Source organism: Malania oleifera, chromosome 4 (assembly GCF_029873635.1).
Source record: "Malania oleifera isolate guangnan ecotype guangnan chromosome 4, ASM2987363v1, whole genome shotgun sequence".
Taxonomy (NCBI): Eukaryota; Viridiplantae; Streptophyta; class Magnoliopsida; order Santalales; family Ximeniaceae; genus Malania; species Malania oleifera.
Genome location: NC_080420.1, coordinates 6062585 through 6090325, shown reverse-complemented (window position 1 = coordinate 6090325; position 27741 = coordinate 6062585). Strand labels below are relative to the sequence as shown.

The 27741-nt window shown below is 37.3% G+C and overlaps 1 protein-coding gene across 5 annotated transcripts in view; it reads right to left on the bottom strand.

Moving 5' to 3' along the window:
- Positions 1-948: 948 nt before the first annotated feature.
- The window catches only part of LOC131153991 (histidinol dehydrogenase, chloroplastic-like), a 42643-nt gene continuing 15850 nt past the window's right edge, over positions 949-27741 (bottom strand). For all 5 annotated transcript variants that reach the window (XM_058106442.1, XM_058106439.1, XM_058106441.1 and 2 more), the window contains 13 exons: positions 27337-27458; positions 27127-27179; positions 26872-26944; positions 26577-26678; positions 26397-26498; positions 26216-26287; positions 26080-26142; positions 25691-25732; positions 16914-16973; positions 16665-16775; positions 15000-15170; positions 13032-13122; positions 949-1892 (listed from right to left, as the gene is read on the bottom strand). In XM_058106442.1, coding sequence (XP_057962425.1) covers positions 1609-1892; positions 13032-13122; positions 15000-15170; positions 16665-16775; positions 16914-16973; positions 25691-25732; positions 26080-26142; positions 26216-26287; positions 26397-26498; positions 26577-26678; positions 26872-26944; positions 27127-27179; positions 27337-27458 — 1346 coding nt within the window. In that variant the 3' untranslated portion in view covers positions 949-1608. The remainder of the gene's footprint in view (positions 1893-13031; positions 13123-14999; positions 15171-16664; positions 16776-16913; positions 16974-25690; positions 25733-26079; positions 26143-26215; positions 26288-26396; positions 26499-26576; positions 26679-26871; positions 26945-27126; positions 27180-27336; positions 27459-27741) is intronic.

The following is a 27741-nucleotide window of genomic DNA, read 5'->3' as shown; positions in this document are numbered from 1 at the left end:
CCACGTTCTAGGTGAGGTCTCGGTTCCATTCGTCGTTAATTCAACTCCAGAGTTTCGTTTGGTATATTACGTTTTGATTTTGATTGTGTTTATATTTTTATTTTTTTTGTTAGTTATGTTTAATTTTTGTTGTCCTAGTTTGGTTTGTTAGTGGTGTTGATTTTTTTGGGAGAATTTTTCTGTAATTCTTTTTGTTTTATCTTGTAACCACGGTATTCCTTCGCTAAAAGTAAGGGTATATTAATAAATAAATAGATGTGTCGCCTTTTTTTATTATTAAAAAAAAAAAAAAAAGTTGGACAAGCTTCCAATCTCCCCAATACACGGACCATAATAGACAATCTTTCCATGCGCAACACAAAAATACAAGGCAACATGGGTTCTCTTTAGCGAATTCCTCTACTAGATTTAGATTTTTCTGTCTTGCCTCCATTCCATAAAATTTGCATAAACACGTTGGTGTAACATGCCATAATTACTTTGAATCTCAAGACTTTCAAAGTATCATGCATACCTTAATCTGCCATAAGCTTTTTCTAAATCTGTTTTAGCCTACAAGCCCATCAGAAAAACCACTGCCACCCCTCACCACTCCTAAGATATTATAGAAATTTAAATTCTAAGATTGAGAAGAATAACCTACTCGAACCAAGAAAAGCAAATAGGCATTACTTTCCCCCAACTTCCCTTTCTATTATAATTTACTAGGATGAATTAGTAATTCCCATTATCATTTTCATTTTAGCATATATGATTTCAAATAATTATGCAGCCATAACAATGTGGCATATATGTTAAACCGAAGCAAAAAAGGGTACTAAGATGGGAAGGGTGAAGTGAAGGACCAAGGCACAAATCTATACACTTTTTGTTTGAACCCAATTTACCTCAAGTGCTACAAACTAAGAATTTAGTATTGGAATTACAAGCTATTCGAAATGATGAAAATGAAGAAGAATATCTCACAGGATTGCTTATGCATGAGTTCATGTTTGGACAAGAACCATGGTTACTACAAAAAGACCTAAAAATAACATTTTTCATCAAAAGAACTTACATAAGCTTATATGAAGCGGTTTACTCAGAAGTGTTCACCAGAACTGCCAAAAAGCCTTGGCATGGGATATTGTTCACACACACACACACACACTTGGCTACTCCCAACAACTGGGAAAGGTCAAAGAAGGTTCACCTTAAAAAATGACAGTAGTCCCATACCTGTCAGCCGGATTCAAGCATTTAACTCTGTTTCACTTGCACACCTTCCCCTTGCATTTATATTCAACGCTGCATATGCAATTCATCCTGCATGTCACTTCCAAACACGCCTGGATTAAAGTAACCATTCCAGAGTTGTAAAAGGAGAAAAACCAGCATTTGTTCCAATCACTAGAACCAGCTGAAAGAGACAGGAGTATACAGCAAAATGTTGGCCACAATTTCAATCATTAATGATGGGGCCTCAAGACATCGCTGCCTAGCCCTGGTTTGCACTTTTAAACACCAAATCCAAGCTAGTGACCATATACGTCCAGAAATTTATGAGTCAGCATGAGGCCAACCTCCATAAAATGGCAATAAAATGACAAAAGGGTGCTCTTATGGAAACTAATCCATAATGGGAACCTTTCTTGCTTTAATATCTTTTAGTCTAAGGGTTACTGCTCTTTTGTGTGCTTCCAGCCCTTCAACTTCAGCCATGGTTGCTACGAATGGACCAAGAATTTTTAGGCCCTCCTCTGTCAAAGACTGCACCGTCATGTGCTTAAGGAAGGAATCTAGGGACACCCCACCATACATCCGTGCATACCCATATGTTGGAAGGACATGGTTTGTCCCACTTGCATAATCTCCCACACTCTCAGGTGTCCAGGGCCCTAGAAACACAGAACCTGCAGATAAATAACCACAAGTTAATTTTCTTGTCCATTTGATGTGGCTAGGAGAATTATTGGTAAGCATGATGAGAACAAAGTTTGTGCCAAGAAGGAAAATGCTACCACAATACCATTACAAGGGTCTATAAGCTGGCCATCAACTTGGTCATATTGAACACAAAAATGTAAGGGCTAGTCACCTTTTAGGTTTTGCCACGTTACATATAAAAACATTTTTTTCCCAAAATACAACAATCTCATCCCATCTGCAGAACAAGAATTCCATGGACAAGATGCAAGAAGCCAATGACCTCTAACAGTAGAAGCCCATTGTTGAAATTGAACATATACCTAAAATGGTCTTCAAACAGAGAAAAGACTAAAAATCATTAGGCTGTCCAAACCCAAATTCAGGAACAATAGGAAAAGGAACCAATAAATCTTAAGCACCAAAGTCGAGGAGAATTAAAATTTGGACTAGTGCAAAGAAAAAAAAAATGAATCCCTTTCAAAATATTAGTGACATATATATGGACTGCTCCAACACTTAAAACCCTTTTGTGTATAATAGACAATTGATAGACATGGGATTAAACTTATCATCAAGAATCTACAACAGAAACACATCCTAACAATGGTGGAAAAATGAGTTGGAAGAAGGGATGGTCGGGATAGAGAACAAAGTAGGCAACCGAACAGTTGAGAACTAAAGAAGGCATCAAATTATGATTGCATCATCTCGAAAGAACTGCAGATCATTCATATGGATGGTGAGAATTCAAGCAACTTCTATTAATTGCCTATTTTTCCTTTCTGCCACCCTGTTTTGGTCAGGCATGCAAAAACACAAAGTGTGATGAACGCTGCTACAAGAAGCATGGAGAGAAAACAAAGAGCTATTCACATATTCAAAAGCATTATTAGAGTTCACATGAATATGACCAAACTGAGTATGGAAAATAGTTCAAAGACGGAAGGAAATTCAGAACAAATATTAGCAAAAATTATCACCTCACACATGAATAGCATTCAACTATGAAACAATAGAGACAGACCTGATGGAGAACCCACTAAGAATCACAAACCAGTGGCTATAGTATAAGTAGCTTCAAATCCAATTACTTCAACACAACATTAAATGACTGAGCGAACCAGCACAGGTAACTCACATGCCACAGAACAACAAAGAAATTCATCACAGCCGAAGTTTAGGAATCATACTGCCAATTACCAGAGCAGAACTTTCACTGACAAAATCTCTTTCTCTACTACAACCAGAAAACAAGATACCATAGGAAAAACCGCTACAGAAAACAAGATCTAATGCGATTAATTGTCACATCAATAGGCAGTAGAAACAAAGCCCACCATCCTGAAAAAGCAGATATACCTAGGTACACCACCCAACCAAAATCACTAAAACACCACGAGAGGAGTCTGATCAAAAACTGTTTTAGAGTGCAGTGATCCAAATCAAAACGCCCCTACAGGTATAGATCTTCTGATGGGAACAGCATCTAAATGAGAAAATTGGACCAAAAAAAAAAAAAAAAACTCACACACGGTTGAAAAGCGAACACTTGACATCCCTTGGAAGAAAGGAACTATGGCCGCTCCCAAGGCTTTAATCCCACAAACCATCAAAAGCAAGAGACTTCGGATGACTGGGCACAACATAAATCAGGTTTGGACCTCCCTTACAGCTGTCTGGGAAGTGCTGATGACGACACTGCTGTCACTATTTTATGGCAGCAACAAGTAAAATCAGGGGGGAAGGGGGTACCCAAAAATTAGGTTTAATCTATGGCTTTAATTTTCACTAATTTTGTGTGGTCAATCCAAAAAGAGAAATGAGAAAAAAGGAGAGGAAAGAGAGGGAGCCAAAATGGATCAAATTGGTTGCACTTATAGTCTGTCCAGGTTAGGTTTGATGTGTGTGTGTGTGAGAGAGAGAAAGAGAGAGAGAGAGAGAGGCAGGATCCACTTATACCTATGGTAAAACTTGTTTACACCTCTGAATAATTATTTCTGCAGTTTGCATTTTGACAATCCAACCTTTGGATCATGTTATCATCTAATTATTGGCAGGCATAACCTTTGGATTGTGATTTTTTTCCCTTCTTTTTTGTTTTTTTTTTTCTTTTTAGGAGGATTTCCTACCCTTTTGGTTTGTATATTCCCTTCTCATCTAATGAAGTCTATTCTTTTTGGATTTCCAAACCTCTGGTTTGTATATTCCCTTCTCTTCTAATGAAGTCTATTCTTTTATTATATTTGTATGTGTGTGAATGTGTATCAAGATGATTAGACATCAGAAATTATCTCACCCAAACACTGCCTAAAGTTATATTCTAATAATATCTATTTGATAGCGGGCTTAGCAACATCAGATGGACTTGATTTCTAGTGAACATGGAAAAAACACCAACTCTGCAAGGGTATTAAGTTCAATGTGGGGCTAAATGTGAACCCCACAAAAATATTAGGAGGCGTAACCACTTAATCATAAAAGTTTTACTTTGACCCAATGTTCTAAAAGGTCCAATCAAGGCTCGCTTCATGGCAAGGCATGCCTAAACTGCCTTGAGACTCAATATAAAATTCCAACTCCCAAAAAGGCTAACACATTGTTAATGGAGATATTCAGGCATTTAGGCTGTAAATAATGCTGATTAGGCTGTAAATAATGCTGAAAATCTGGCAGCATTTAAGTGCTGAAAATCAGGCAACAACTATGTAAATCTCTTCTATATAATGAAAGCAAACCTGATGGAAAGGGCATTCAGACCAAAATTAACATGGTATCGGAGCCCCTCTTCTGATTCCGTCGTTTTGGTCTTAATCACTGGGTGCGATTCTCATCGCTGTATTTTTTTCTCTCTTGGTTTCAGCAAGTTCTTTCTTGCTTTTTGTGGGCGTTGGCCTTCTCTGTGGTGTCCACTTTGGTGGTTTTGAGTTTTGTTTGGGGCTGCCGGAATTTTTTTTTTTTAGTTGCGCACGCTGTCCTTTGTTGTGGGCTACTCACCTCAGTGTTTTTCTCGTGGTGGCTGCGCATCTTTGTGGCTATCGGCAGTTTCTGTGGTGGTCAGCAGCTTTGACTCCTCCTGGTGTGATCGACGAAGGTGCTGTGTTTCTTCCTCTGCTATGTCTCCTCCTGGTGTGATCGACAACGGTGCTGTGTTTCTTCCTCTGCTATGTCGTTTTTCACACAGGATAGGTATTTCAAGTTAGGCTTCCATGTTTGATCTAGGCCTTCCATGCTTGATCTGGGTATATTTTTTTATTTCTGCTGGGCTTTTGTAATTTGGTTGTGTCTGTGGACCTTTTATTATTTGGATTTGCACCTGATTTGAGTTAGGCTTGCCATTTATTTGGTTGATTGCTTGGGGTCTTCTCAATTTTATTTTTTTTAGTGTCTTTCATCATGTCTATTGAAAATACTATTGTTCGATTTACTGAAAAGAATTTCTCTAAATGGGAATTCCAATTAAAAATGTTCTTGAAAGGGAGCGAAATATCAAATCATATTGATAGTTCTACTCAAGTTCCCACTGATGAAAAGGAATTTGCACAACGGGAGGTCAAGGATGCTAAGGTGATCTCTTGGCTGTTGGGAACGATTGAGTCTCACCTTGTGACCAATCTTCACTGTTTTACTACGGCTCGGGCTATGTGGGATTATCTCCATTGTATTTACCCCCAAGATCACAGTGCTCGGAAGTTCCAATTGGAGTTGGAAATTAGTTACTACAGTAAAGGTAATTTACCTAATGAACAATTTTATTCTGATTTTATTAATCTTTGGAACGAGTATTCTACTATTGTTCATGCTAAGGTTCCCCCTATGGCACTCGCAGCTCTTCAAGCAGTTCATGCTGAGAGTCAATGCGATCAATTTTGTATGAAACTTCGACCTAAATTTGAGCCTGTTCGAGCCAGTTTATTGAACTGTAATCCGGTTCCTTCTTTGGATATTTGTTTGGGAGATTTATTGATTGAAGAACAACGGTTATCCACTCAGATGGATATGACTTCTGAGAAGGTATTTTCTAAGGCTATGAATGTAGCATATGCAGCACAAGGGAGAGGGAGGAACAAGTTGCAGCATTTTAGTTGCAAGGAGTTTGGTCATATTGCTTGTAACTGTCCCAAGAAAGTTTGTAACTACTGCAAGAAAGAAGGTCATATCATCAAAGACTATCGAGTGCGGCCTAAAAATCGCCAATCCCAAGCTTTTTAGGATGTTGTTCAGTCCTCTTCTTCTTCTTCTGCGCCACCCACTATAAGCTCTGACTCGTCTGCTCTCACACTAGCAATGGTCCAACAAATGATTGTGTCTGCTTTTACGGCCTTAGGCATGCAAGGTATGGCTACTAACTCAACTTCTTGGATTGTTGATTTGGGCGCTTCTAAGATTATGACTGGTAATATAACGGGTCTCCATGGTGTTCGCAAGTATAAAGGCACACAAAATATACTGATTGCTAATGGTAGTACTCTTCCAATTACTGTTGTTGGTAAATTGGGCTCTTCATTTTGCGATGTTTTTGTCTCTACTAGATTGTCTACTAATTTGATTTCTGTTGGACAACTGGTAGATAAAAACTGTGATGCTCATTTTTCTCACGGTGGTTGTCTTGTGCAGGATCAGATGTCAGGGACGATTGTCACAAAGGGACCCAAAGTGGGACGTTTATTCCCTTACAGTTTTCTATTCCTAATGTTGTTTCTCTTGCTTGCACGACTACTGCCAGTAATAATGAAATCTGGCATAAGAAATTGGGTCATCCTAATTCTATTGTCTTGGCTCATCTTATGAAACATGGTTTTATGGGCAATAAAGATTCCTTTTCTTCTTCTCCTATACCTTTTGATTGTGCTACTTGTCGTCTTGGTGAAACAAAAACTTTACCTTTTCCTACGCATGGTAGTCATGCTTCTCATTGCTTTGAGATTGTGCATACTGATGTTTGGGGGGTGAGTCCTATTATTTCTCAAGGTCAATGTCGTTATTTTGTGATGTTTATTGATAATTATAGTTGATTCACATGGATATATTTTCTCCGCTCTAAAGCTGATATGTTTTCTATCTTCCAAAAATTGGTTGCGTTTGTCGAGACACAGTTCAGTACTTGTATCAAAACTTTATGCTCCGACTCAGGGTGGGCCAGTGGGGAGTACATGTCTCATTCTTCTCAAACTTTTCTTCAGCAAAAGGGGATCATTTCCTAGCGTTCTTGTCCTTACACCCCTCAACAAAATGGAGTCACTAAGCATAAGAATCGTCACCTCTTAGATATCGTTCGTACTTTGTTGATTGATTCTTCTGTACCTTCAAAGTTCTGGGTAGAAGTTTTATCTATTGCTGTCTATTTGATCAATTGTTTGCCTACAGCCACTCTAAATTATGTTTCTCCCTATTTTCGATTATTTGGCATATCTCCTAAGTATCAATCCTTTCATACTTTTGAGTGTGTTTATTTTGTTCATCTACCACCTGTTGAGCATCACAAGCTTGCTACCCAGACTGTCACGTGTGCCTTTATGGGATATAGTCCTACTCAGAAAGGATTTGTTCTAGATCTCTCGAAATGTGATTTTCTTAGAATATCAATATTTCTTTCAATCTCGGGTTATTTTTGATACTTCTATTATACTTATTCCCGCTTTTGATGATGTGTCTTCTTCTATTAATCGATTTAAACCAAGTGTAGTATATCATCAACGTCCTCCTCCATCTTCAATGCCCCTTCCAGACACTGATCCGTCACCTGATTCTGCGGTTCCTCAGCGCTCCACCTGGGTTACACATCCAGTGGATAGGTATGGTTTTCCTCAAACCTTGCTTACTGCCACTCTCGACACTATTTTTGTTCCTCACTCATATACCCAGGCAGCCACCCAAGCATGTTGGCAATAGGCCATGCAAAAAGAAAACCAAGCTCTTCAACATAATCACACTTGGGATCTTATGACTTGTCCCTCTGGTGTCAAACCTATTGGTTGTAATTGGGTGCACTCGGTCAAATTTCGGTCCAATGGGTCACTGGACAAATATAAGGCACGTCTCGTGGCTCTTGGGAACCGGAAGGAGTATGGTATTGATTATGAAGAGACCTTTGCACCTGTTGCCAAAATGACTACTATGCGGATTATCTTGGCACTTGCTGCGTCGCAGGGGCGGTCTCTCCGGCAGATGGACGTGAAGAATGCTTTTCTACATGGGGATTTTAAGGAATAAATCTATATGTCTCCACCTCCTAGCATGTTTGCTACACCTTCCTCACAGGTTTGTCAGCTACGCCGATCCTTGTATGGACTGAAACAGGCTCTGCGTGCATGGTTTGATATATTGCGCTCTACCCTGCCTGCTTTTCATTTTACTCATAGTCAGTTTGATTCCTCTCTTTATCTTCGCAAGACTTCTAGAGGAATTGTATTGCTTTTGATATATGTCGATGACATTGTAATTACTGGCTCTGATACTGAGTTAATTAAGCAATTACAACAACATCGGAAGGCCTCTTTTCACATGAACGATCTTGGTCTCCTCAGTACTTTCTTGGCCTTGAGGTGCAGCTTACTCTAATTGGTATTTTGTTACACCAGCACAAACACACGTAGGAAGTGATTTCATTGGTTGGTCTCCAATAGGGTAATTCTGTTCTTACTCCCTTGGAGGTAAATCTTAAGCTTCGTCCAGAGGAAGGCAAGTTTCTATCAGATCCATCCTTGTATCAGTAGCTTGTTGGTAGTTTGAACTACTTAACGATTACTCGTCCTGATATTTCTTTTGTTGTACAGCAAGTTAGTCAATTTATGCAAGCTCCCCAACATCTTCATTTAGTCGTTGTCCGCCACATTATCCAAATTCTGAAGGGCACCTCTACACGCGAGTTGTTCTCTCCTAAGGAATCTTCCTTACAGTTGGTGGGGTATAGTGATGCTAATTAGGCCGGATGTGCAGATACTCGTCGCTCTGTTACTAGCTGGTGCATGTTCTTAGGCAATGCACTCATTTTTTGGAAGAGTAAGAAGCAAGACAGAGTTTCCAAGTCCTCCATTGAGTCAGAGTATCGTGCTATGTCTTCTACATGCTCTGAGATCACATGGCTTCGTGGGTTATTGGGTGAACTTGGTTTTTCTCAGCTTCATTCCACTCCTCTTCATGCTGATAATACCAGTGCTATTCAGATCGCCACTTATCTTGTCTTCCATGAGCGTATGAAACATATCGAAATTGATTGCCATTCCATATGTGAATCCTTTGACAAACGAGTGATTACTCTTCCTCACATTCCACCGAACGTCAAACTGCAAACATATTCACTAAAACTCTTTCTCGGGACTGGCATCAGTTTTTGGTTGACAAATTGATGCTTCTTGATTTACCAGCTTCAATTTGAGAGGGAGGGGGTGTTAATGGAGATAATTCAGGCAATTAGGCTGTAAATAATGATGATTAGGCTGTAAATAATGCTGAAAATGTGGCAGCATTTAAGTGCTGAAAATCAGGCAACAACTATGTAAATCTCTTCTATATAATGAAAGCAAACCCGATGGAAAGGCCATTCAGACCAAAATTAACACATATTACACAATGAGGCTTATGAATTTGTACATAAGACATGCCTTTTGCACCTTTTTATTTGAGGCTTGCATTTTAGGTGTGTGATTCTTAAGTTAGATTTGAAAAATGGCTCGCGATCATTCCCTCGAAGGAGTTGATTTTGGACTCCAATCAGGTGTTGAGGAGTAAAACCAAATAGGAATAGAGATCACTAATTTCTATAAATCCTTTTTTCTTCGAAGGAAAACTCAAATAGACCAATGGTGGAAGGCCTTGATTGGAGTCCCATTAAGTATAACTCTGCTTGGTGGTTGGAAAGACTTGCTGAGGTTGAGGAAATTTATTATTAAAGAAAAAAACAGCTTTTGACAACCCTAGATGGTTTCTCAATGACTTTCTTTCTAGAAAATTGGGGTGTGTTGGATGCAGATATCAGAATTTGAGGAGTTTCATTGCAAGGGTGTGGTGAACACTAGTACTAATTCCACTTTTATCGCTTACACCTAAGGAGAGAGCTAGAAGAGTTGGGAACTTTTGAATGAATAGCCTTGTTACTAGCCTTTTAAAAATCCTGTCTAAAGTCCTTGCTAATAAACTCAGAATTGTCTTAGGAGAAACTATCATCTTGGCTCAATCCGCTTTTACCCATGACAGACATATCTTAGATGCAATGTTGGTGGCCAATGAGGTGGCAGTGGATGTGAAGAGGAGGGGCAAAAATGGTATTGCTTTTAATGTGCATCTTGAGAAAGCCTAAGATAGGATCAACTGGGGTTTTTTAGATCAGGTGATGAGAATAAAAGGGTTTAGGAATCTGTGGAAAATGTGGATCAAGGGTCATTTCACTTCAACCCATATGTATGTCATTGTCAATGGTCAACTAAAAGATTGGTTCAAGGCCTCTAGGGGTCTTAGACAAGGAAACCCTCTAATCCCCTTTTGGTTCACCATAGCTATTGATACCCTTAATAGGTTGTTTTTTCATGCTCAGGTAAGGGGGGCTGATCAGAGGCCTTTCCATGGAGAGGGAGGAAGTGGAGATTTGGCATCTCCAGTTTGCCAATGACACTCTACTACTCCTTGGGGACAATGGATGTCATAATGATTTCTAAAAGTCTTGAACCTCAACTTTTTCAAAATAATTGAGAGTTGTAGCTTGGATCCTAAAAATAATTTGAACTTTGTAATGGTATAACTATCTCTTGTCATGATTTACATAATGAATTCAAGTTAGAAATTTTTGAATGGCCAACAAGTAGTCTACAAACTATATTTGATTTTTTTTTACATAATTTTTTTTATTTTTAAATTTTTTCTTTATTTTTAAAAAGTATATGTAATTTATTAAGTATTTTTTTCTAAAAATAAAATTCTCAAAAGGCTTAAACCTCACCTTACGCCTTCACCTTTTTAAAACATTACATTAACCAAGTAGATATGAGTACTCCCCCTATGCACACACATACATCCATGCATATATATACATATACACATACAAACATATATGTCGCAAAGTCCTGGAGCGGGGCCCAGGACCACGAGGTTAAAATAGGATTTTTTTGAAAATCTTGGATGGAGTCGCCACTAACCTATTATTCACCTTGGTACGGTTAGAACACCTATTTACTACTCATTGATTGGTCTCTAGACTATTCTTGGGTCAAGAAACCAATAGTCTCAACCTACTTTACTATAATTAGGATCGAAAGTTCAGTTATGCGATAGGAAGGTACTAGCACCCCCTACACACCTGTTCTACAAATGGTACCTAATTAATTATGAATTATCTCTAAATTAAATTTTAATGGTCTTTAATTAACTCCTCTTTTTTAAAAAAAAATTATATAAATAAATAAACGAAATTAATAGGAGGTTAAAAATCTCAGTGTGATTTAGAAATGCCTAATAAGATCTCCAAATGAGGGGATCTTGTTAGAAAAACCCCCCTCAGAACCGATACTAGTGAGATCTAAAAAATACCTCATTGCCCTTTTTTAAATCATAGGGACACACCCACACCAATACATACTACACACACACACACACACACACACATATATATATATATGATGATGGATAGAGGGTGGCAAAATAATAAATAAAGATTAAATATATACATATACATATATATTATACCACCCTCAATCCATCATCATCATATATATATAATATGGTGAAGGGTTAATAAATGACCGAAAATCATGGAGACAATTAGCAAAGTCAGAAGAAGGAAGCTAACATATATATATATATAAAAGGTGATGATGAGGGGTAAGTATATATAAAGGGTGACAATGATGGGTCGGTATAAGTATATATATATATATAAAATAAAAGGGCGATGCTGATGGGTTAGTATAAGTATATATATGTGTATATGTAGAAGGGTGATGTTGATGGGTTAGTTCAAGTATACATACATATATATATATATATATATAAGGGTGATGTTGATGGGATATAATAATTAACGGGATGGGGGAGAAAAAAAATTGAGAGAGAGAATCAGGAGGCATATATATACGAGTGGGGCTAGTAATAATGAGTGAAGCAGAATATATATATTACCAGCTCCCTTCTTCTAACCCTGCCAAATTGTCCCCATTCTGGTAAAGCAGAGTGAGACTACTGGTTTCTTGGCCTATGAATAGTCTAGAGACCAATCAATGAGTAGTAAATAGGTATTATAACCGCACCAAGGTAAATAATAGGTTAGTGGAGATTCCATTCAAGATTTTCAAAAAAATCCCATTTTATCACCTCGCAGCCCTGGGCCCCGCTCCAGGACCTTGCAACAATACATACACGCAAACATGCATACATATGTGTGTGTTTGTGTGTGTTTCTAACAACATTACCCAACACCATACTTTTTACTTGTTACATAATTCTTAACATCTTACACAACATGTACTTGTCATTTATGCATTTTATGTAAAACACATAGAACTATGAATTATTATCCCTATTAGAGTTTTTAAAGTTTCATAAAGAGATTCCATGTTTTACTACAATTTCCAACATTCTTTTAAAAACAAAATTGCTATTGAAATTAGAACAAGAACCCAAACATCAAACTGTAGATGGTCTTTCAATGTTTAAAAGAATGAGGGACTTAGGAAGCCTAAAAAAATGCTTTAAAATGATTTCTTCAAAAAATGCTTTAAACCTGAGTTTGGTTATTGAATTTCAAACCCTGGATTAGGATTTTTGTGGATTTGAACAAAACAAAGTAAAAAATTGTATTGAGTTTTGTCCAATTGCATAAAAATCCAAATTCAAGGCTTGAAATCCATGCTCCCAAACACAATGTAAGTATTTTCCAAGCTTCATTTTAAGACTGAGATAGAACCTTGCAACCCCATTATAGCACATTTAGTAATGTAAGATTTCATCCACTTGTAAACATATACGCCCTATGGTCAGAATGGAATTTTAGAGATTAAGTATCCCGTTAAATTTTTTATATATGAGAGAGAGTGAGAGTAGTTAAGCTACAGTAATAGAGGCACTGTAGGTGGTGATGATGCAAATGATAACAATGATCATGAGAAACCAAGACAAAATGAAATAATCTCAACAACCTGCATTCTCAATGAAACCCAGCCACTTTTCTGCATCCTTCACATTGACAATCAGGTGCTCAGGTGCATATACATTTGAAAAAGAAACTGCCTGCAAGTCCCATTCATTATGTTTAGCTCAAAGAAGAATATGAATCTCATTAAATAGAATGGTCTGCTAAAAAGGAAGAAAAAAAAAGTTTAAAAAAAATGCATATTTATGTATACATATATGTTTGCACATATGTATAATTGGCAAGTTGAGTAAGTGTGCAAACGCTTAATTATGTGTGTATATATGTATATGTATGTATGTATGTATATGCATGTAAATATAAAATCTCAATTTTAATTCTACATCGTCAAATGAAGAGATTCCCATCCTGGATGGGAAAAGATATTCCCCGAGAAAGGATGTGCAGAGTCAATCAGAAAATCAACTCCACAGCATTCAATGTCTTAAAATGTAAAACTCTAAATATATACAAGTTACAACAACAATAACAAAAATTACTAATACTTCCCCATCTATCTGGAGTTGGCCAGATGGATCCATCTTTCTCAATGTTCAATTAAATTTTATTGAATCCTCTTTTAACTGCCTCTACCCCTGTTTTCTTCAACATTTTTTTGTCCTTGTAATGCTCTCCACCTCTATAAAATCAATCTTCCAAACCAGGGCTTTTTCATGTTCTCCATTGCTCATGTCCATTACATTTAAAACAATTTTCCCTCACCATATTCAGTTGATGCTACACTTAATCTACCACATATGTAATCAAAACCAACACAAAAAACAAGAAGCAAGCCTAAAGTCCCACCATGTAGGGTTCGCTACATGAATCAATTTTCACCAATTAGCACAATATTGGGCAGTATCCTCTAACAAATGGAGAGCTGTTAAATTCCCACTATTTCATTCAAGGCAATTCTAGGTCTGCCCTTAGCCCTTTAATTAGATCACTCCTTTTGGGCAATATCTTGGCCTATGGTGCATGTTTCTGAACCATCTTTGTCACCCCTCCCTTCTCTCTGCTATGTTTAACTTATCGCAGATGTATTTATTCCTTAATTTATCTTCTACAGTTGTACCACTCATCCACCTTATCGTTCTCATTTCAAAAACTTTTTACTCTTTTGGATATGTTGTTTCTTAGTTGACAAACCTTCCGATCCATATAGCATTGTTGGTATTATGGCCATCTTATAGAACTTTCCTTTTAATTGTAAGAACATTCTGCATTCACACGACATGCCCTAAGCACTTTCCATTTTACCCAACGTGCTTTTTCACTATGTATTGCATCTTCCTCAATTTCTCCTTCAGCTTGCATGATAGGTCCAAGGTATCGAAATCTACTAGTACTATTAATTTCTTGTTTTTCCAGTATTTTTCCTATAATGGCTTAAATTACACTTTATATATTCTATCTTATTTATACCTATCTTAAAACCTCTAGATTCTAAAGTTTCTCTCCATAATTCTAAATGCATAAAGGCTTAAATTACACTCTATATATTCTATCTTATTTATACTTATCTTAAAACCTCTAGATTTTAAAGTCTCTCTCCATAATTCTAAAAGCATAAAAACTCAAAAATTAATTCACTTGCTACATGCCCTCATGAACTTCAATGCAATCATAAAATCCAATCCTCTGACATACTTGAGGATAGACACTTCAAAAATTTTGCCACAACTTTGACCCAAGAAAAATTTTCCAATGCCCCCATTCTCTCCCACATTTCTAGAGCATGCTTCCATTAGACAGGACAAACTACTTACAATGGAGCTCAATGATAAAACATATGTTTTTCAATGCTTAGAATAGTATTCATGATTTTCTAATTTATATCAAGTTTCAATTGTCAAATAATTTTTTCTGACAAGTGAAAAATTCATTTTCAAGGGCACCAGGAGGTGCTAACCCATATAAAAATATTAAATGCAGTAAAGCCATGAAGATTCAGCCAAGTAAGAGGACCAACCTCAACCACATCACGAGCAAACAGCGTGAAACTGTGGCTTAGTGCTTTTGAAGCATATTCACCCCTTGGAAGGCTTTGGCACTGCTTGCTGATTTCCTCCTCAATTGCTCTTAAATCCACACCATCACCAGACATTACAAGGACAACTTGGCTATCAGGGCCATGCTCAGCCTGAAATCAAAATTAGTTAGTAGAGAACCCTGGAAAAAATGATTCTGGATGAAGATTGAAATCAGGAAACCTGATCCTCTTTGTCTTTTATGTGCCATAATAGGTGGACTATTTGCACCTAATAAATCAAGCAGGTAACAGAGCAAACATATGTTAACTATGTATAAGTACGATGAACATATTTTTTCTAGAATGAGCAGGAGAAGATTGATCTTTTTGTATTTGCATCTGCAAGGAGAGGGGACCAATATATAGGGCAGAGAATGAAACAACAATAATAACAATATATTAAGGAGGTAAACTATTAAAAATCAGAAAGGCTAGGAGAGAAAGAAGAGCAGTCATCCTAGGCAGTAGAAACACGGAAAACTTAGGGTTAAAAGGAGAAAAAGAGGAAACATATTTACAGGAGGGAAAAAAAAAAAGCAAAAGAGAGAAACCTTGTAGGATTTGACAGAAACAACCCAAAAAAAGAATTGAACTGCTGAAGCATCACTAAACTCCTACCCTCGAACAATTATTTCCCAAGAAATAATTTCTTTGATGGATGAATCTTGAGTAGTGGAAATGTGAGAGTAGGGGGAAATTCTTAGTTCCCTAACCTGAGGCACCAACAAGCCAGCACTGCAATTCTCAACCAAGATTCATGATCCCAAATAGGGGTGTACAAAAATTACCGAAAAACCAAAAACCGGACTGAAACCAAACCAAAACCATAAACGGTTCAGTTTTTCGGTTTTCAATTTCGGTTGCGGTTTTCAAAAATAAAAAAGTTTGGTTTCGGTTTCGGTTTTATGTTGAAAGCAAACCGCAAAAAACCGAAAAACCGATTTATATAAGATATATATAGCCATATAGCTACTATAGAAAATAAAAATCCTCAATAAATTTTTAAGAACTTTATGAAAAATAAAGGTTATTTTTGTTAAAAGTGCCCAACATATTTTATTTTGTTAAAATTACGAGTCCCTATAAAAAATTAAAATGCTCAATAAATTTTCAACAACTTTATGAAAAATAAAGGTTATTTTTTTTGTAAAAAAAATCGGTTTAAAACCAAAAAAACTGCAACCGAACCGCCACATTTTCGGTTTTCAATTAAAGCATAATTTCGGTTTAGTTTCTGTTTCGGTTCGGTTTTCGGTTCTAGCCAAAACCAAACCGCACCGAACCGTGTACAGTCCTAATCCCAAATAAGGCTAGACAGTAAAAATTCAACATACTTTAACAAGAATAAGACAACAACATGATCTGATGGTTGAACAGTCCAAATGTTAACTCCAAAAGATTATGGAGCATAACCACAAGAAGTTTTAAATGACAAGTACAAGTGAGTCCTGCATCAGTCACACATACATACTCAAATGATTGAACAAAAAAAGCCAGTAAAACATTTTAAATGTCATAACCATAATGCACATCTCAACTTTTTCTCCTAAGCATTTAAAGAGAAATTGCTTTATAAACTAAGAGCTGCATCTCAAATTTGCTAACCTGAGAAAGCAAGTCAGCAGCTATGTGAACAGGGTTAGCATGTTTGTCAGCAATGACCAGGACTTCAGAAGGGCCCGCAGGCATATCAATTGAAACCATAGCTTCACTGTTCTGTTGAGGAAGAAATTTAGAAAAGCAATTAACCATCAATGTAAGAACCAGTTATAGGCAGCAGGAACTTTCACTTCCATATATAAACGCTGTCCCAGAGAAGGTATCAAGAAGTGGTCAGAACAGAAATGACCATACTTGAAGAATCATTTTTGCAGCAGTAACATACTGATTTCCAGGCCCAAAAATTTTCTCAACCTGCAAATTAGAATTACACAAACTTTTGAAGGAGATATAAACAAGTGGAACTATGAGGAGAAAAGATGATAAATTTTTTTTATTATTTAATAATTCATAAGACAGGATTTTTCCTCTTCAAAATATTAGAAAAATCAGTCACTTTTATGGAAAATGCTTACATGGAAACCAAAAAGCATGCAGGTCCCTGACTAGACTCAGATTATACAACGACATAATGGAAGCAATGATTGAAGGTGCTTATACAAGGATGGGTTCCTCATCCCAATATCCCATTGTTAGATTTTTCAATTTACCTATAAGCTTAAGCCGTTAGATTGTGGACCAAGTATGTATATCAAGCCTTAGCACTCCCCAACACATGCAGCCCTATTGCATATGGGGAAATGAAAAACAATGAATAACACCCATACTGGGAACACGATAATTTTTTCAAGAAATTTATAATAAACGCATGCAACAAGAGTAGAGCCCAGGACCCCTTGGCAAACATGGCTGTGATAAAAATGGCTGATGACCACTTTACCTAAATGCTTAAGCCGTTAGGTTGTGGACCAACCATGTATATCCAGCGTTAACACCTATAAAGAGAATGAGTTTGGGATGCAGACTTGATGTGATATATCACTTTAAGAATAGGAGTCAAGAAAACTCATCCCATCCCCAACTAACCTCATTACTATCACTTCCCCCCAAGGATAGATGAAGGACCACCTTGGAGAACTTTATGAAATAATAGATTCAATAATTAGGATTTCTATTTTAGTTTGTAGAAACTAGTTATTTTAGAAGTTTTGTTTAATCTAGGATTATTTTGGGCATATTAGTTCTTCATGGTTGTCTTGTAATTATTTGTTTTACTTTTTTATTTTTATTTTAGATGAGAAAAGTTCATTCATTAAAAAAGAATCTGAAATAGAAACCTTGGAGGACAAGACATTATCCAATAAACAGCTGAAAACAACTACAAGAGTGCTACTCTCCGGAGGACAGACAACGAAATTCCCCAAAATATTCCCAAAGAAAGTGCCCAAAAAGGAGCAAAAGAATTGCACCATCCCATAACAAGAGCAAATATGTAGCTTTACTTTGAAGATTTATGCATTTCTCTCAGTCCACACTGCCCAAAGAATAGCACAAACTGCACACTTCAATAAGGCCTCTCCCTTTTTGCTCTTTCAATCCCAACACAGCACCAACAAGAATTCATCCACACTCGGCGAGGTTACCCATTAAAAAAAAAAAGGTAATCCCCAGGCTACAAGGCTTCCCACTTTGCGAGGGTAAGGGGGGGTTGTCACAGTGTACACAGCCTTACCGCTACTTTTATGCAGAGGCGCCGTTTTCCTGAGACTTGGCAAGGTTACCCATTGATGCAAACCTCAACCGACATGCGTTGAGACCCAACAACCAATATTGGAATGCTTGCCCAAGAAAGCTAAAATTCAGATTTTTATAGGAAACTCCGACTCAACGTTTATAAATGAAACGTGAACTGAAAGTATAAAGTAACAAACCCCGACCCAATGATTATAACTTAATCATGAACCAAAGGTATAAAGTAGTAACAAACCTTGACCCAATGATTATAATTGCATCACGAACCAAAGGTATAAAACCTCGACCAATAATTATAATTAAATCACGAACCAAAGGTATAAAATTTGAATGCCACAAGGAAGGTTTCCTTGATAAGTTCACAAGTTCTCAAAAGAACCAAGAAGAAACAAAGCCTCACATTTTTATTCCATTATGTTGTCCTCTTACAATGGTGAGATATATATAGCTAGCATGGGGGACAAGGATATTAAACACTTAACAATTCCCACACAAACATGGGAGACAAGGACATTAAATACTTAGCAATTCCCACACAAAACTGGGAGACAAGGACATTAAATATACCAACTTACTAAACACATTAATGACTCTCACAACTTACTAAAAACCTATGCAAGCTAAGTTGTCTTACAAAATTACACCATTAAGTCAAATCCCATATTTGAATTAACACACAATTATTAAAGAGATTACAGCCATTAAGCAAGATCAACTCCATCAAAAACTTGGATTAAGTTTTATTAAACCTTCATCTTTCTTTAGGCCAAGCTTGGAGTGCCCCATTTTTGAATAAGCCCAAATATCTTGAATAAACCCAACAATGTACAAAGAGATGTTCAATGGTTTCATTGGATTCTAAGCACATCAAAAAAATAGGGGGCTGATAGCTTATCTCTTGCATATAAAAGTCGAAGTCCAAATGAATCTTAAAAGGGACCTCAGCCTTTCAAGTCCAAAGAAAAGAGGTGAGAACAAAAGGTTCAAAAACTTCGAATAAATATATAAAGAAAGACTTGCAAGATAAAGAACCCAAAGAATCTCCTATCCAAATCCTAGAATCACTCCCTGAACACAAAACAAAGGAATCTAAAACATTCGGCACATTGTTGAGCTCCTCAGTCTCTCTTCCCTCAAGAGTCCTAAGAAATTGTAAACCCCCATGTGAAATGTAATAAGAATGGCCCCACGGGCATGGCACAATGGTAAAACAAGCGGGGATAATGTGAGTATTATAGGTTCGATTCCAAGTGGTGACAAAGTCATGGTGCACTTTGTAGCCCCTCAGGGGGTCCCATCCGCACGACGTAAAGGAGGGGCCGTTGGGAGGGTGACCGCTTCTCGAAAGTCAACCCAAGTATGAATAAGCTGTAACCTCATCTAGACTAACCCGGACAGCAAACCAAGGGGGAAGGCCGCTATCCCGTGGTTTGGTGCTGCATCGGGGGGTCTGATTGAGGCTCGTCTATGGCCGAAGTTCCCACGATAATAAAAAGTAAAAAGAAGAGATCGGAGCATTATAAGGGGATGATAATATGAAGAGCTGAGGCATCAAGGCCTCCAAGGTAACTTTTCCCACCCAAGATCCTCCCAAAACCGAATCAAATTGCATTGCCCATTTTGAAACAAGTGAGAGGAAACAACAATTGGGCAACCTAGGAAAACGAATTTTTAGGAACTCACATTAGAAATACTGCCACTCGCTCTTGTATCCTAGCCATTCCAATGAACATATGTTAGATTGCCACTTTAATTTAAGCTGAAGTTGTTAGGTTGTGGGCCAACAATGTATACCAAAGCTTTAACACTCCCCCACCCATGCAACCTGACAGCACGTGGAGAGATAAACACACGATAGATAACACACATTACAAAGAATACAATAAGTTTTTAAATACCACACAATAAATGCAGGCAACAAGACTAGAAGCAAGGACCTCGTGGTAACCAACTCTGATACCAGGTTAGATTAAGGTTAGATTACTACTCTACCTAAAAGTTAGGTTGTGGGCCAACAATGTATATCGAGCTTTAATGGTAACTTTTAATGACTTGTGCCAGAAGGAGTTCGTCACTTAGGAGAATCTCCACAATCATTTCCCAACTAAAAAGATGTTCTTAGAAACCACATTACCAAGCCCCAGACAACTTTTATATTTAGGTATCCACATTCCAACTAACAAGGAGGTCTCTTTTATTATCTCCAATACTAGACCATAAGAAATCTCTCATAAGCCTCTTCAAAACACTCACTACTCTCACAATAACTCCAAATAGGATAATAAATAAATAAATAAGGGATATTAGAAAGAGAAGCACTAGTAACTATAACATGACCCCTTAAGGCTAAACACCTCCCTTTTCAATCCCTCTAATCTTCTATCCACTCTCTCAAACACAGGAAGTCAAAAGGCAACTCAAATAGGGTTACCCCATAAAGGAAGACTTAAGTAAGACAAAGGCCAAGCCAAAGAATCACAGCCAACTAAAGCTTTAAAACCATCCAAAACATCATGACCCATATTAATATCAGCCAATCCACTCTCACCACATTGATCTTCAAACTGAAATCTTCTAAAAAATTATCAATAAATGAAGAATTTTCAGAATTTCACAACACTATCCGTATAGTGTCATCTATATTGAAGGTGAGACACTTCCACCTCCTCCCTACCTATAATAATCCCTCTAATCACTCCCAAACCTAAGCATGACTAATCATTCTACTTTTAACTTATCAACCACAAAGTTAAACAAAATGGGAGAAACAGGGTCCCCTTACCTCAAGCCACGGGAAGCTTCAAAGTGATCCAAACATTCCCTAGGCTGTCAATTCACAATTACAGCAACATTGGTCAATGACAAACATCATTTGATCCACTTTCTCCAAACTTCCCCAAAACCCTTCTTAACCCAACACCTTATCTAAAGAAACCCCCCCCCCCCCCCCCCCAACCCCTCTTCTCTTTTTGACATGTTCAACCACCTTATCGGCTACCAATATTGAGTCCAAAATCTATCTACCTCCTTAACAAAAACAGACTAAGCAAAGTCACCATATCCCCCAAAACCTCAATATGACTCTTAGACAAAAACCTTTGTTAAAATCTTGTTGAGACTAGTAGCCAAACTAACAAGCCCAAAATCTCTCACCCTCCTGTATTGTTGTTTCCTACAAATGACGGAAATAATAGTAGTTCCCATTGTCGCCACCACCTATGGTAACTAAAAAACCTCATAATATCCTCTTGAATAACCTCCCAACTATTCTAGAAAAAATGAACTGCAAAACCATTAGGTCATAGTCCATCTCAAACACCGCCCCCTTAACTTCCTCAACATCAAAAGGCCTCTTTAGTCCAAGAGCTTTATCCTCAATGGAATTCTAGTTAAGTCCCCCTATCCTTTTTCTTTTTTCTTTTTTTTTTTTTTTTTGGATAGCAAAAGAAGAAATTTCATTAAAAGATTAGGAATATACAAAATGGAGAATAAGACATCCTCCTCGTAATAATCTGGAACAAACCAGATAGGAAATACAAAGAAAACAAAACAAGAAAGAAAAAAAGAACACACAAAATCAAGCCAGCAAATAGAGCCAATCCCATTGAACATCGCATTAGGTCTCTCTATCATCAAAGTATATTGACAGTCTTCAGAACATAACTTCCTGCAAAAGTTCGTGATTGTCTCTCCTATTTAATTATGATATCTCACAACAAACTACCCAAATCTAACTCCAACTCTTTAACACATCTTTTCTTGTCTCCCATTAGCCATCCTGTGAAACAAACTAGAATTACAATCCCACCCCACCTTCACCCAATTAGCCCTTGATTTTTTGTCGCCAACTAATATCCTCCCTTAAAAGAATCGCCTCCAAATCATTACTAAAAAGGGCACTCCCCACACCCTTCCAAACTATCCATGGTTACAACCTCAGCAAGCAAGAATTTCTGTTTATCACTCTTGAATATTGCCAAAAAAACTCCTTATTCCACACTTTCAGATTTTTTTTCACAAACTTTAGCTTTTTCATAAATTTGCAACTCTCCCAACCCAGGAAAAAAACTCTCCAGTCCCCATTTCTTGAGACACTCTCGAAATAAAGGATCTGCTAGCCACATATTCTCAAATTTGAGCAGGTTGGGCCCCACTGAACAGGATTGGAATCTAAAAACACCAGACAATGATCATATGCAGGCCTAACTACCTCCTGAACTACATTCGGAAAGACATCTCCCAAGCATTGGTAAACACGAAGTTATCAATATGAAAAGAAGCCTGCCTATCCCCTATAACCATCCAAGCAAGCTGCCCGCTGGTCAAGGACACAAGGGAATATCCCTAAGCCCATAATCCCAAAATAAAAAATCAAATTCCCTCATGCTACCAGTCACCGTAGACACTCAACTTATCACTAGAAGTCCTAAAAACATTAAACTTCCCTCCCACCATTACCAATGCGGATTACAAAAACCAAAACAACTTTAGCTAAGTCTGCAGGGGAAATTAAAAAACATGCTTAGAAGATGAGAGGGATCATAAGCAGTAAACCAACACTTTCAGAAACCCCTCTCATCTGACAGTGCCGATAACGAAAAGGATCCAACCAAAGACCCTCTGAGAGAAGCTACCCAGCCTACCCTCATGTCTCAAACCACAACCTGACCACCCAGTGCCCCTAAGGAAGGGAAAAACCAATCTTTAAATCTAACTTCATGTCACCTTTTTTTTTCTTCTTATTGGAGTTAATTCACAAAGACTCGTCATGGCAAGAAAGACAGAGGGAACAAGCACACTCAGACAGCACAGTACAACAGAGAATTGTATGCTACATTTAGGAAGGATGAATCGCTTTTGAAAAGGAATCTATTAATTATCTCCCAAATGATTGGACCATAGGTGAGATGATTTACTTCATACAAATTCTCTCAACGAAGAAAGCATCATGTATTCCTCTTAATGTAGATTTATGGGGTTAGATTTTTTACTGGCATAATAACTAAGCACATTTGGAAGTTTGGGTGTATAATTACTCTTCTTCTGCATATCACAAAAAAGAGAATGCATTTATGAATTGAAACCAAACTTCCCTCTCTCTATTTCTCTCCCCCCTACAATATGCCCCCTTCATTCTTCTCCTCCTCCTCACCCTCTTTTTCTTCTTCCATTCTCTTTTTTCTCTCTTCTTCTCTTCTCTCTACTCTTTTCTCTTTCTCTCTAGTGTCCTTCATCAAATTGGTATCAGAGCAAAATTTGAACAACAAACACAGCCTTACAATGATATAAATTTCCCACATGCCAGAGCACTCCTCAATCCAAACACTTTCAGCATATAAGTGATTGCAGGAAGTTGAGCAGCCGTTAAAATCTTAGAAGATTCAACTGCCACAACTTCTATAACTCCATTTTTCCAGGAAATTTCAGTTTTAATTCCACCACCAATGAAATCTGAGATAACTGAACAATCAAAACTAAAATCCTCACTGGTGTCTTGGTTGGTATCTTGTGCAGTCTTTGAACTCTAGTTGACATGAGGATCAAATTATACATAAACAAAAATGCTCTTGGTGATCGTGCGATGGCTAGCAGGAGAGAGATCATTTAGTAGGGAGGAACATTGTGAGTAGGTCTAAAAGGAGGGAGGACTGGGTCTAGGTAATTTGGTGTCTAAAAGCATCTCCTTGGTGGGCATGTCATTATGGCATTTTCCCTTAGATATTTACTCTCTTTGGCAAAAGGCTTTCTGCTGTAAATTTAATCCTTCACAAAATAGGCAGGATGCTATTGCAGGAATTAATACCATTACTCCATTACTTGGACTTTCATGTCTCAAACTATCGTTGTTTCTTTCCTAACATTTGTTATAAATAGTAATGGAGAAAGAATCTGTTTTTGGGAGGACAATTGGACTGGGAATATGCCTCTGGGTATTGATTTCCCTCATTTGTTTCATTTATCTGATCTTCATCAGTCTCCTATTGCAGCCTTAATCATTTTGCAAGACCTTTCTTAGGATGATTTTCATTTTGAAGGAATCTCAATTGGAGAGAAACCAATGAGCTTGCTTCTTTTTGACTATTATGCTTGATTCTTCTCGTGTCAAAGTGGGCAGTAATAAACGTGCTTGGAATCTTGATTCTTCTGGGGATTTCTCATGCAAATCTTTTTTCTCTCATTTGATCCATGATCCTAATGTCAGCCCCTTGACCCTTATTATCTAATTTAGAAAGCTAAAGTTCCCTCAAAGATCAAGGCCTTTTCCTGGATTGCCATTCTTAAGAAAATCAATATTAATGATCTAGTTCAAAAGCGAAGACCCAAGGCCCTATCTCCTGATATCTGTGTTCTCTGTTTCAGGAATGGGGAGGCCTGCTCTCACTTCTTGTTACATGGTCCCTTCACCTGGGGACTTTGGAATAATTTATTTGGGATATTTGGAGAAAATTGGGTGTACTAGCCTCCTCAGAACGTTTTTGTATTACCATGTTTGGAGGCTTTGGTAAAAGAAAAGAGAGGAAAATTTTATGGCAGTGCACTGTTCGGCATATTATTTGGTGCATTTGGTTGGAAAGAAATGCTAGAATCTTTAAAGGTGTTGCCACTTCCAGTAATATGCTTTGGAGCAGAGTGATCCTCTTGCATCCTTTGGTTTCTGGCAAATGGAACCTTCCAGCATGTTTCTTTGAAAGACATGTAGCGGCATTGGCTGGCATTACTTTCTTGATTTGTCTTGCATTATATTTGTGTTTAGTTGCCTTCGTGTCGTAATGGGAGGATATATTGTTGTTGCTGGTTTTTTCTTTTTTCCTTTTTTTCATCTTTCATTCTTCCTTTAATACAATTCTTTGTTTATTAAAAAAAACACTCCCTGCAACTAGTAGGCAATGATCCTTAACCTCCCAAATCCCAATCTCCCAAAATCCCATCATCCCTCCAATTTTCATTATTTATATCCTGTAGTTATATTCCCAAAATATTTAAGGTTCCAAGAATCCTCTACAAATGTGATCTCAATATGGAAAAAAAAATGAAATGATTAAAAAGTTTTCCCAACCAGACTGATTTTTTTGACAAAATATAGCATTAAAGCAAGCAACCTAATTATGTCAGGAAAAATGCCCCGAGTACAGAAGTCCAACTATTGGTGTGTTTAAACATGGAAGTACCTACAAGAACAGAAACTTTTCCATGATTCAGGTTAACTCAAAAGCAAACTTGCATGCATACTCATGCATCGCTATTAGAGCTTGAAAATAATATTGAAATACACATATAAATTGTGAAGCCACCAACAACAAAAAAATTGGCAATAAATTTATGTGCACACAGTATCAATAAGTGAAATGATGATTAAAATAAAAATTGTAAACTAGTACCTTTGGGCAAGATATTGTGCCCCAAGCCATGGCAGAAATGGCCTACAAGACCCAAAAAAAAGTAAATTTTAAATAAAAGAGCAAAAGAAACCAAATCACTAGGAGATGAAATACAAAATGGAAACATAAAACTAACTGTGAAAAATGCAGCCAAAGAAAAGTCAAAAAGAACAAAAGCATACTGTTTATGACAGTAAGCCTTGACTCAATGGTAAGGGAGTTACATCTTTAAAGGTATAGGTTCAATCACAGAAACAGTTTCTCCACTGCGTGCATCATGCCCTCAACATACCTGATGGCGTGGACTGCATGGGAGCTTTTATACATTGGGCATTACATTTTCTACTGTTTAATTGTTTATGAAAAGACATGGGAGGATGATTTCAAACCTGAGCTCCTCCAGCTTTTAAAATGTGAGTCACACCAGCTTTCTTGGCACAATAAAGCACCTCCTACAAAAGACCAATGATCAATTTTAATAAGAAAATTTTTCAAAATTTATCTTGCAAAGAAACAAGTGAATACCTTGCATATGCTGCCATCTAAAGCAGGGGGAGTTGCAAGAACTACAGTTTTACACCCAGCAATCTGAGCAGGCTGGCATACAGAATAAATTAATAGTCAACCAAATGTGGATCCTAGACATCAACAGTAAATATTAGAGGAAGATGAAATTGCAAAATATTTGGAAAAGTAGTCAACATACAACTGAAAGCATCAGAGCAGTTGATGGTAAAACTGCAGTCCCTCCAGGAACATAGAGTCCAACAGAAGCAATGCTCCTTGCTACACGTCTGCATTTGACACCCTGATGAATTTGGAAAATATAACTGCCAATAGCTTGAAAGGGCAGTAAAGTAAGAACAAGCTAGCTCAATTCACTTACTTTCATGTTCTCAACACTTTTCTCAACTAACTTCTGGGCTGCATGAAATGCATAGATATTGTCATATGCCACATCGAATGCCTCTTTAATAGATGGATCAAGCTGTAAGAAAGCAGCAGGCAAATGAGAATGCTTTAAGAATTCATTTACAAACTGTGCCAACATAAGAGTCAACTCAATCCATAAGGTTACATATATTGATCATTTGAACCAGAAAGGAATTTCCAACCAAGACTCAGAATAAAAAGCCTAAAGTTCAAGGGTATTAAATATATTGAGCATAAAAAATATGTACCTCTGGATCTGGAAGTTCAGAAACAATTTCGACTATCTTATCCACGTCAACTTTGTCAAACTTTGCAGTATAGCTACAAAGATATACAAATACAATATGAGGGTGAACCTCATCACAAAGAGTACTCAAATGTCAAAAATTGAAATAAAGGAGTCTCAATCCTGGCAGTTTCGAGAAACAACGTTAAAAAATAATAACGATAAAAAGAAAAAAGAAAAAAAGGGATATAAAAGGACAAATCAGAGGAGCACCAACTCTTTTACTGCAGCATCACCTCTACAGCAAACATCATCAACAATGGGCTGGACCTGGGACAGTATTGTTGCCACAATCCATCAAATACTGAAGAACATTAATCGAAAAAAAAATTTTATTGCAACTTGCAAATTTCAACATTAAACATAAAAACATTCTGAAATCTGAGGGAAATAATAGGTGTTCGCAAGAGAATAAACAAAGGCTCACCAAGCCGAAAATGGAAGAGAAATTGATACGAGGGCGAGTCTTCAGGCTATTCACCTCAGTATAAGTAAGTTCTGACAGCCTATAAGACTTCATTGAACATCGTACAGCTTTATTAGTTGAACCTGTGAGAACAGACAAGCTACTTGAAATAAATTGCAGAGGAAGAAGAAGAAGAAGAGGAGGAGGAGGGTGAGAAGGAGAAAAACGTTGACTGTGAACCCCTTGTATCAAAGCAGGGAAATTTAAAAACCTGATAAAAACAACAGTTTGAGAAACACCTGTAAATGTAACTATTAACATATGTGTACAGATCATGATGAAAGTACCGAAGAATAATAAAATCGTTGCCCAAGTATCATTAGTAAACAACTTTAACATATGTGGGCAAAATCACAAGTTATGCAT